Raw genomic sequence first — 12034 nt, forward strand, 5'->3', positions numbered from 1 at the left:
TCCCTTTGTGATTTTGGTGTTTAAGTAATCAAAACCAAACAGATGAGAAAAATGTTGAGAACAGGTGAGAAAGAGGAGAAAGAGTCAATCTAAATTTGATTTTCTAGGGAAAAAAGAAACAGAGAAAGCAGACATCAGTCTGTTCAAACTTCCTTATGGATATAAAAACAAACCACAGTTCTGTATATATAAACAAGAAATGATGGACTCAAAATTATTCCAAAAGGTTGTCAACATAAACTGTCAAGGTCTTTAGATTTCTTTTGAATAGACTGAACTAAACAAAGAGCTAGACACCATATTTTCAACTAATTAAAATGGAACCTGGAAATATTTAATTTTCAGAGAAGATTTTTGTGAGCTTAATAATGATTTTTACCTCAAAAGAAGAAAGGAGGAGACAGATACAGATTTAAGACTGCCTTTTCTGCCTTTTCTGAACAATATCGGATGAATATCAGACACCGATTTAAAGTTATGAGACCTATACCAGGAATAATCTCTTTTCTCCCTTCAGAACTTACTCATGCAAATGTGTGTTTCTCTCCCTTTTTCCTGCACTAGTAACCTCAAAATCTGCTTCAAAACCAAGGCTTTATTGGGGACTTAGGGTGGGTGTCTGTTTTTTTAGGGGGACAGATGAACACTTCCAGCAGGATCTGCTTCCATTCCAACATGGAATGAAAGCAAATTCTGAAACCTTGAAAGTTGTTCTGAAATGAAATCATCACTTTTTGGTTAGCTCTACTAAAACAGCCCTCTGCTTTTTCATCAAGCATCACCTGCATCAACAAATTTCACCACTCAAATGTAACTGTCTCAAAAGAGGTCTTAATCTGAGGATTTAGCTCTTTCAGAATGTTTGATGAGACTATCAGAAGTAGCTCTAGTAATGCTAAAACTGAAACTGCAGCTTGGCCAACAAATCATCTTTCTCTTCTCTAAAACTTGTTTTTACAGCTTGAAATACTTCTGATGATTGCAGCCATGGGTAGGAATAAAGATATTGGTCACTTCGAAATTTAAGACTGCTTTGACTGAATAAGAAATACCATGAAAATGTAGAATTAAAAGAAAACCAGTCTCTTGCTGATATTGACCAAGTATATTATTGGCAAATATGTGTCTATTACCATGCAAAGGAAAAATATTTAAACATTAGGGTGATGTTTGTATTAATTTAATTGTAAGATTAAAAATATTTGATTGAGGAGAACACAATGAGTATTTGCTATTAACAATGCACTGCCTATGGTGTCTTATTCAAGTTCTACAATTGTACTGGCACTCTATTCATTAATAATAAACAGTAAAAGAGCAGTTCTCCAAATTGCAGTTACTGACTGCGGAAAAATTTGACTGCACCACTGAGGACACATTTAGTAGAGTAATTCACATCTTTATGAAAAAAAATTCTTGCAGATGATATTTTCAATATGGTATAAAAAAAATAAAGAAAAACTCTCAAAACTAATTTCCATAAAGATGTATAATGCTCTAATATATAAAACGAACAAATACAAAGTGCACAATAATTCTCTCTGTCATTCATGAGTGTAATAAAAGCTTTGGCTCAAGTAGCTTCATTATGTTATCCTTGTTCACCAAAGTAAATAGATCCATCAGGTAATACAATGGTTTACTATGAAAGGGCTGAAGAATGAGGATACTATTTCATCTAGGCAGAAGATGAGACAGAATGTCTCTTTGAAGCAGTCTTGATGCTTCATAGGTTTTCTGGAGCTAATGGAGAGAGATGATGTGGAAAATTGCCTCCTACAGGTTGAATTGGTGTGGTCTCTGGGGTTTTCCTCCCCCCAGCCCCCACGTCCACACCCTGCCCCTCTCTTTAGACAGAGAGAAAGGGAAAGTAAATCTTTATGATCACTGCTATTATTACATTTTAGAAAGAAGATCATTGTGGTGGGAATCACCTTACACTTCAGTAAGGAAATGCATTCTCTAGCACCACGCTACTCTAAAAGTGAAATGATTTGACAACGGATATTTTGTAGGTTTGCGTGTCATACAGTTTCTCTAAACAGAGATCAGAAGTAAAAGAATGGATGATAGGAATGCAGGAATAGCCTGTGAGAGCTCTATGCATTACACAGTTTTTTTTTCTCCTTCTTTTAATTGAAACCCCCTCACCACCACCCCCCTCTAAAGGACTGTAGTTTGGAAATGCAAGACTTAATTTGACTATCTCTAACTCAAAATACCAAAGTGCCGAAACCTTGCAAGATAACAATCTTAAGAGTTTCTCTGAGCTTGCAAGTAATATGGTCCTTTAGAACAAGGACCTAACCATGCAGTTTCCTTAATAGTAACTAACTATAGTATAAATGGGTGTGGGCGTCATAATTTTGATGAAGACTCAAGATTAATTTATCTTTACATAGCGTAGTGTTATAGAAATAACAGGGTGGATTTCAACCTACTTGTTTTAGAAAAATCTTCAAGTCCAACACTCCTAGTCTTCAATACACAGATATTTCCAAAAAACAATTTTAGCATCTATCATTTTTCATTATGATCAAGAGAAACTTTGATTTCCTCACCTTTGCAATTGCCTCGGTAGGCTATTTCCAGCTGAGGATCTTTGCATTTTGCTCGTTGAAATTCACACCGGGACAGAAAAGTTCTTCCATCAGATGCACAGAGTGATTTCTGAGGGGAACCTGCACAGTCCAGGCTGCATTCTCTGTCTTTATCTTGGTCCACTCTCAAAAACTAGAAAAATAAAAAATTAATGCTGTAGGAATGCTATTCCCATGTGAAAATTGTTCTGTGATTTCCTTCCCCAGGGAAGACACAAATATTACCCAAAACTGAAAAGAAAGCTCTGCCTTTTTAGTCTATTCAAATACTAGCTGATTCATTATATCTGAGGTTGTTCAGCTGCTGCTTTGAAATGGCAGTTACTGCAACATTTCCATAACATACATGAAATGCAGTATCACAATTAGGAAGTCTCTGAATCTCCTTCAACCAGTATTAAGCTCAAAATAAAAACAACAAAAATGGTTATGGCAGAAACATTCTTCACAACAAAAATGAGACAGCAATGGAAACTTGTCTACTTTATTAGATATGTATTAACTATTCTACAATAAAAACCTGAAAAGTCTGTTCTAAGACTCAAATAAGATTTAACATAAATATTCTCATTGTGAATTTCAATGCTCCTCTTTTTAGTTCTGCCTCAAAGCCACATTGAACCCAGCCTAACTGTTCATTTCTCCACCCCCAAGACTGCAGACAAGGCTTGTGAGTTTGGTATCATCCTTGGCTCCGTGAAAAGCAGGAGCTCCTCACCCTGAAACATGCTGCCAGAAGAACTAATTGGTTCTGATGCCATTATGTGCCAGCCAAACACAAAGGCAGACAAAAGCAAAGATAGTACTTTATCTTCTGAGCTCTTGAAAAGCAGGGATTAGGAAGAAGGTGAACTCAAGCAAGTCTTCAGATGAATTTCTCTATCCTTTTGCTTTTTCTGAACAAGTATGACATATAGCTACCAGGAGGCAATCATTTTCCTGAGCCTTAAAAGGTGCCCAAGAAAAGGTCTTCATCCAGCTGAAGCACTGTTTTCATTGGTGCTACTTCATCATCATAAACCTCAGACACAGAAAATTTTGAACTTCAGATAAGAAACTAAGACAAGTAGGTGGAAAATTTCAAGAAAAAAAAAAGAGGACAAAGAGCAGTAACTGGGCTAAAAAAATAGTAAAAAAAATTGCTATGTATAGTTTTCCTGAATTTTATTACACACAAAAAATGTATAATGAGAGTTATAAATCTCCATACTCTTCATACTTAAGCCATGGTCTATTTGCATTTCCTATCACTTAACATGAAAAAATACAGATGTCTTTCTGGAGAGCATGCCCCAAATGGAGAGATTATCTCAAAGGTATCCCCTTAAAATAATAGTAATTCTGGATTTTTACCAGAATTTTTATATTTTAGTGGTGCACTAAGATAAAAAAGGAAGCTTCCTTTTCCCAATGTTTTTGAGCAATTTTTCATTTTAAAGAATAATTAGCTTCAGAAGTAAATTACTCACAAATTACACACAACCCCCAAATCTTTCTTCACGGAATTTAGCTACAGAGTTCCAGAAGTGAAGGATAGATGCTCCTTCTCCCCATATTTTGGTGTTATTTTGCAGATCCTTCTTGCTGACAGAAATTAATAATTAGCTGAGCAGCATGGGAAGGGAGAAAAACTAAAGTCATCTTCCTTTACCCACAAAATGAGCAACAGTAAAGACAGGCACCCATGACTCTCAACAACCTACAAATCATGTTGGTCTCCAGGGCCTGCGTGGGTGCCCTTATGAGCTGCAGTGTGGGAGCCCTGGTGAGATCCTCCAAGCCTCTCATTCTTGCCTGGGAGGCATCTGGAGGACTCCAGGTTTAGGCCTAGTTAGGACTACAAAAAGGACTTTTCAATGAAAAAAGGACCACATGGGGCCCCTGGCAGAAAAATTGGATCCAGTCCTCTGCTTTGCCTTGGATTTCCTCAGTGGATTTGGTGATGGCAAGTCAAGTGATCTCCCTCTTTCTGTTTTATGAAGTCAGGATCTGAGTAGAGCCTTTCTGTATGTATACGACTACCCCTCTGTAGCGGCTAGGCACTTTGCCACCCTTAATTTATCCTCAGCAGCATCCCTGTTGAGCAGAGAATTATTTTTCAAAAGCACAGAAAGGCTTTGTGACCCACAGAAAATCATGTAGTAGACCGGAGAACCAAACACAGGCGGCAGGAAAAAAATCACATACCACAACAGCCTAGTCTCTGTAGCATTTTTCTCCCAGAGTTTCCTCATCTGTACTGTTTTGAGCTGCTGCAGAAGTTAAGATGGATATGTCTGATCATGGTGGACAAACCACAGTAACACACTGGACAGAAAATCCCCTTAATCATCTGAGGAACAAAGTCCACTCCCTTGAGAGCATGATAGTTCACAGATAAAGCTTTATTTTAAAGGGCATTTATCCAAAGAGTTTTATTTAAGTATTTTATTATTTCAAAGCCTTAGAGGAGATTAGGGCAAATTATGGGTTCAAGGATATTCAAGCAACCTGGAAAAGCAGAAGATGAAGACATACTCGGGAGACAAAACCACTTGAATAACTTGCTGGTTAGCCAAACCTCACTGGAGAATTTGGGTTATACATTTAAACAATTTCCATCAACCTAATGTAACTGCGGGATTTAAGAGCAGGAAGGACAAAAAGGCAAGCAACTGTGAGGAACGCTAACATGCAAGAGAGACTAGCAAATGTACTTAGAAAAAGAAACAGATAGAAAGTACGTGATTGACACTTGGAAATTACTTCTTATCATCTTTACTACAGTAGTATAAGATGATAAAAGTGCAAATCAGTATTGCTTGCTCACATAACCAAAGGAATCAACAAATACACCAAAACTAATGCTGAAACAAGTAAGGGCTATGAAATTTCTCATGAGATTTGCTATTTGTTTAAACAGGAACAAGCAGAGTCAGTGACACGAAAACTAGGTTCACACTGACGCACATCTTAAAGCTGTAGTTTCCAGTGAAAATATTCCCTTAGATCAAAACAGGACAGTTTAGAGAGAAAGATGGTTCAGTACAGACCAGAAAGTGACTCACCTTTAATACTGGCTCACCTAATTCTGTCTTTGAATTCATTTAACAAATAAATCTGTTATGGTACAAACATGTGATTCACTGAAAGACAAGCTTAAAGAAGCATTTCTGTTGAATGCTGGTAGCAACTGAAATTAAGCCAACAATAGCTGACCAAGGTGGAACTATTTTGAACTAGAAGTACAAACTGGACAATTATGGTTAAATCCTATTAAAAAGCAAACCACTTTAACAGAGGTGTGTTTTTGCTCTAATAACACAGAAACCAGCCTAGTCCAATTTCAAAAGATTGGTTTCAACTACAAATTAGACCACAGATCAACAGGAATGACTCCTTAACTCTAGTTGCTTTAACTTATCGTCTGCTTTACATTTTAATAACATTCATTTTAGCCTTTCCAAAGCACTATACTTGACAATACACAACTTCCAAAGGGTTTCCGATTCTCTACTTGGCAGTGCTTTATATTCTTATGTAGTATTTCTGAGAAGAATGAAAATGGGACCATATCAGAAAAATTTTTGATTATTTAGTTTACCTCATTAATAAAACCAAAATAATTAGATATGTGTACCCACTTGACAGGAATAAGCATTGATGAAATATTATTTACTTTCATATGTGTCAGGCATCATGGAATCTCAGTATTTTCCTTCAGTGTCTCACTCCCCAAAGACTCAATACTGGTTGAAACGTGCCTCCCTGTATCACCAATGGTCCCAGTGATCTTTCATCCCTCTGTTACTGAAGTTCAGAATATGAAGCAGTGGATACCTGAAACCTTGCTTAAAGTGGAGGAAAACATTTATGCTCCATTTTTGCTCTGTCTTCTGCTTGGTTTATCCTTCAGCTTTGTTTTTGTCACTGGTCCCACATCTGGGCTGTGGACAGCTTATTTCTTCAACCACAAGCAACGTGTTGCAGTCAATGAGTAAGTTTTTCCAGTACCTCAAGAGTAGATGTTCGATCATTTTCTTACTGTGATATTAAACTATTTACCAAGATAATATGCATATATAAGTTTATTCACTGCTATGGCATAACATTTATCTTCTCTTTACCTTACACTATCCGCTTTTATGCAGGGATTCAGAGCCATTCTCTCTGGTCTACAACCTGCAGCTACATCATTGCTAGGACAGAAAAGGTCTTCAGATAAACCTGAGACATATGCACATTTGTGCATTGGAAATGTACAACTCTGTGAACCCACACTGTGTAGCGCAGAGAAACTCTTCTTCCACCTAAGCAGATCAGAGTGTACTGAAAGAAAAAAGGTGCTTGGTTAGAGAGCCAAAAACTGGATACATCTACAGGCTAAACCACCAGTCAAACAAAGAAGAGTCAAGACCAGTCTTACAGTCTGGTCATGGGGAGCATTGATGTCTCTCTGCATTGGAAGAAAAGCTGATGACAGATGCACTTAGGCTGAGGGGGTAGAGCTTAGTTATTGAATCTGGCTCAAAGCCTTTAAAGTAGTAGTGTTCTATTCTACATTTCACAATATAATGCACAGCTGTGGATTGTCTTTGGTCAGAGGCTACTGTCTGATTAATCTGAGCAAGGCAGGGCAATGTTCCCCAACTTCTTTTTTTTTAATATTATTTTTTTTTTAATTCACGCCAGCTTGTCTCTAATTCTTGCAGTTCTTTAGGGATATCCTTAATACAAACAGGCTGCACACAAAGCATAACTCATAACTATGCTAAACCTATTTTATTTTGCCCTAATCTAAGTTCTCTTACTAAAGCTAAAGACCAAGAAACTGTTTTTTCTGTCTGTGGATAGAAACTCCATCCTCTTCTGTGGGACCAGTTTGAAGTCTGTACACTAGGAAGAAGACGGACCTTAAGGTTCATGGATTTGGACAGTTCTTCAGAGGTTTTCAACCTTTCTTCAATTCATAGACTCCTTCAATTTTCCTTAACCTATATACCCTCTACTGACGCTAGGTATTTAAGCACAGTGACAACAGCTTTTTAATTTGTTACTTTTTGTGGACCCCTTATATATGGAGAGTGTCTCTCTGATGAAGTTAAAACTACTGTTTCAGAACATAAAATGAAATTCAAGACTGCTTGCAAAACAGGAGACTAACACTTCATCTTGGAGTGCTGAAGGCCAAAAAGGCCTGAAAAATAAGCAGAAGAGAAAAGATGGATGTTAGACATCACTGTTTGGCTCTGAAAAGCCTAGTGAAGACTATAGCTTTGAAAGGCAATTTCTTTATTCTGCATCTGGTTACTGTGAGCTGTTGAATACAACAGTCTGACTTCCCTGCTGCTGGCATGGGAGGTCTGCGAACAAACTATGGAGCAGTGTGTTCTGAAGTGGCTCTGTGCTAAGAGCTTTTTGTTGTTGAAAAATGTGCTGATTTATAACGATTTATGTAGCCATGCTGTTTCTGTCTGAGAGAGGCTTGAAAGGCAGATGTGGAAACCTCCAAGCTAGGAATATTTTGTTCCCTCCAGGCTTATCTACAATGGGAAAATGAGTTAGACAATAATAATACATATGTATGTGTGTACATATATATATATATACATGTATATATATATATATATATACACATACCACTGTGTATATATATATCCACACATGTAGGCTCTAATATGCAAAGTCATATTCCCATGTGTATTTCAAACAAAGGCAATGATGTTTAAATATCCACAAGTTATAGTCTGCCTTAGAGAGCACCCAAATCAGCTAATCTTGTCTTGGTTAGTCTGCTTCATTAAAACACCACTAATTTTTTCAATAGTTATTTCATCACTCTTCTCCCTAGGAATGAAGTAGAAGGTGGTCCTGATGAGTCCCTTCAAACTCAGCATATTCTGATTTCAAAGTACATTTACAGAACAAACTCCACTCTCATTCCCAATGCCATGGGAAAGCATTCAGCCCTAGCACTGAATGGTATGGAAAACCTAAGTTCTCCTTATCCTTGTTATTTACAATGGTACCAGCAGATACCTTCAAAATGACAACTCTGTATAACCGCTGTATTTAACCTATCTTTAACAGATTAGTTCATCTTGTGCTGTCCCACTGAAGCAAAACAGTCCTTCATGACTGTTTCGTGACAAACTCAGACCTGCCTACTTCAAATTGGGACTTCCTTCTTTTTACAGACATACAAGACATCACCATTAAGGTTAAGCTTCCTTAAGTACCTTCTGAGACACTGTTTTATTGAAAAGGACCCTGTTAAACCTTTGAACAGACATCCACCACCATCACCTTTGCCTCATTATATTTCATGTAACTTTTCATGTGTAACTTACAATATCAGACCTCTTTCCCTATAAACTTTAGCAAGGATGGTTGAAATCAACAACTAGAGTATGCAGTTTCACTAAGTGGGAAGATGGGGTTTGAGTTTGTTGTTCCTGATGTAGTGGTGTTTTTTATTTTTTTTAATCACTAATGGATCAGTACTCAGTCAGCTTCTAGTTACCTACCTATCAATTAGAACAGTGTTGTGCTTTACTTAGTGCCCTAGAGTGCCGCAGAGCTTTTGGAGCCTCAGTGCCAAAACTACAGTCTCCTCTTGTTATGACCAGCACAGAAAATTATTAAACAGAGTTGTGCTTTGATTGATATGTTTTGCTTTGGCATGTTATTTTTTAAATGTTTATTGCTTTAACAGGTGTTTTTTTAAGTGACCTCTACTTTGCTGTATTGATGGAGGGATGGAGGAGAATGAATGCCAGCACATCCATCATTTCTTTTTACTGCTGCTTCACAAATTACTAAAAAAGGCAAAACTTCTAAGTTGTTCAGCCATGTAAACTAGGAAGGACTGAGCTAAGATCGAAGCAAACTGTGACACATGTTCTTTCTTGCTCTAACAAAAAGATGGACATCAATTTATTACATGTGAATGCCAGAAAATGCTACAAGAACAAGCAGTCAAAATCTACTGTTTTTTTCTCTCCTTTTGTCTTAAAAAAAAACTTAAAGTTAGTGCATCGTATCTCTTGAAGGGCTATTCCCTTGAGTAGCTCAATTCTAGGATCTGGTTCCATCTCTACTGAGGTAAATACACAAACAGCAATAGAAGTAGTTTGGGTCCTATTTAGTAGCACTCAGCCCTGGTGAATTACCCTTTCAGAAGAACCTTTCACTGATTCATTTGACTGCTTCTACAATATAGTCTTTGCAAGCACAAAGCACTCACTTGAAATGAGTCATGCCAGAAGCTGCAATGTCTGAGCACTGGAAAAAATGTATGAACAACTTGTTGGCATTGACCCCATATAACTAAAAATAAGGTAATAGTCTTAATTTTCAAAACATGACAAAGACCATCAGTGACACTAAAACACCCTTTATCTGACTACATTCATTCCCCTCGAAGATGAGGGCTCCTCCATATTTCATGAAATCGCTTATTTTTGCAAACAGAGCCTACTGTAGTCACAGTAGAAGCAAACAGCCAACATATTTAATACTGTAGATATTTAGGAGTAATAAAAGTGCACCACAGGGCAAATAGACTGCTTTTTTTTTTTCTTTCAAAAGAACAGTTTATCTGATTTTTCAGGGATTAAAAAAAAAAATCTTCATGTGATATTTATTATAATGATTTTGAACTCCAGGTTAACATAAAAAGCTGGCTTCTTTCATTTTACAACATCAAAAAAGTCAAACGGTATCTAAACTAAGGGTATGCATTGCCTGAAAATTGAAGTGTAGATTGGGATGGAAAACATGACAGTCTTAGTACAGAGCTGAAAGTAAAAAGGTGTGCACCACTGCTAACTAGACAGATCTCAGCCATTTTATTTTGTCAGTGTCCAGTGACATTACTTCTCTTGGTTTTGGAGTATTACCAGCAAAGTACAGTGGTTCAGCAGAGTCAAACACCTACAGATATACACATTTTGGTTACCAGAAACAAGACAAACTTGCATAAATTTAAATTGAAACTCAAATTGAAAGGGTTTCTAATCTGAAGGTATTCTGCTCTACATGTACTGCAGTCCACTAGTTGCTAAGTGTGTCATGAGTCCAGTGTTCTGCATTTTTCCCAAGTCACTGGTAACTTTATGCCCTTCATTCTTGTGGTATTGTTATTCATAATCTTTTCTTTGGCGGGTTGCTGTCATTTATAGTGTTTCTTCTCAGTTGCCAGAAGTCACACAGGGAGAAAATAAACAGAGAAACAGTGGGATGCATTGTCTATGTATTGAATTATCCTCTAGTTTACTTAAGCTTTTCATAAGTACTGACCCATCTTTCAGAATACAAGTGGACTAGCACAACCATCTTGTTAGCTAGTTTCCTTAAACACAGTTAATCTGTCTGGTTGGTGTCTTTTATAACCTCAGCTACAATTTGGGAAAAAAGACATATTTACTTTTTAACGTAGTTCAAAGACTGCTTATTTGAAAAATACTTTGGCTTCCAAAATGTTGAAAAACTATTTTAAAATGCAAATAAAATCTAAATCAGATCAACATTTCTATATTTGAGAGGTTTATTTTAGGATTAAAGGATATCAGCACACACCCTTTAAAGTGTCTGAGGTAGCTTAAAACAGTAAAACTAAAGGCAATGATCTATAACTCAAAACAAGAAGCATTAGGTTGAACCTCTGCAACAAAGGCCAGAAACCTCCTCAACCAGCACATAGGACATGCAAAACCCTGAATATGAGCTTCTAGATGGTCTGAAACAGTCATCTCCAGGGTAAAATTCCTATCCCTGGAATCATGAAAGGGGGACCTCCTTTCCAGCTCACCTCTGATCTCCCACCACCACCTGCTGAAGCAGCTACCAGCTCTCCACACCAGTCCAGCTGCACTGGGGGATGTCAAAAAGAAAACTTCATAAGAACCACTTACCTCAGTGAAAAGGAAATAGTTTATTAAAGGAACAGGGGAACCCCCTCAAAAGCTAAAGTTAAACAGTACTGGATGTTGTGTTGCAGACTTCTAGGGTACAATCTCCCTTTGTGGGGGACAGAAAGGTTCAGCTAAACAGGCTGAGTTTCTGTGCAACTATTTAATGCCTATCACGATTGGCAAGCAACTGGCCACCCTCCATATGGCTTGCTGCCTTCTCTTCCTAGGGAACTAAAGAACAGAGAGGGCATCTCAAATGACGAAGACACAGTATGAGACAATATCACAACAGAGTATTTCTTTTTAGAATTTAAATCAAGTAAGCAACTGATTCACGCAGTGCAGAAACTCGATAAGACATCAAAGGTCTAATCCCCAAGCCATAAAGCTAACTTGCTGACAATAACTACAGAGCTCTAACTCTCTTACATTTATCACCGCCATCAGCTCCTTCAGAACAAAGTATTTGGGAAGGAAGGCAGGCAGCTGAGTCTGGGAGGCAGATTTTGCTCTTGTGAAACTGTTGATCTTAAAACAACA

The 12034-nt window shown here is 37.4% G+C and overlaps 1 protein-coding gene across 3 annotated transcripts in view; it reads right to left on the reverse strand.

Annotated features, from left to right (window-relative positions):
* The window catches only part of SMOC2 (SPARC related modular calcium binding 2), a 136612-nt gene that overhangs the window by 90735 nt on the left and 33843 nt on the right, over positions 1-12034 (reverse strand). For all 3 annotated transcript variants that reach the window (XM_051811164.1, XM_051811165.1, XM_051811166.1), the window contains one exon: positions 2562-2733. In XM_051811164.1, coding sequence (XP_051667124.1) covers positions 2562-2733 — 172 coding nt within the window. The remainder of the gene's footprint in view (positions 1-2561; positions 2734-12034) is intronic.

This window comes from Manacus candei, unplaced genomic scaffold (assembly GCF_025592945.1).
Source record: "Manacus candei isolate 608988 ecotype Guabito, Panama unplaced genomic scaffold, ASM2559294v1 h1tg000081l, whole genome shotgun sequence".
NCBI classification, from domain to species: Eukaryota; Metazoa; Chordata; class Aves; order Passeriformes; family Pipridae; genus Manacus; species Manacus candei.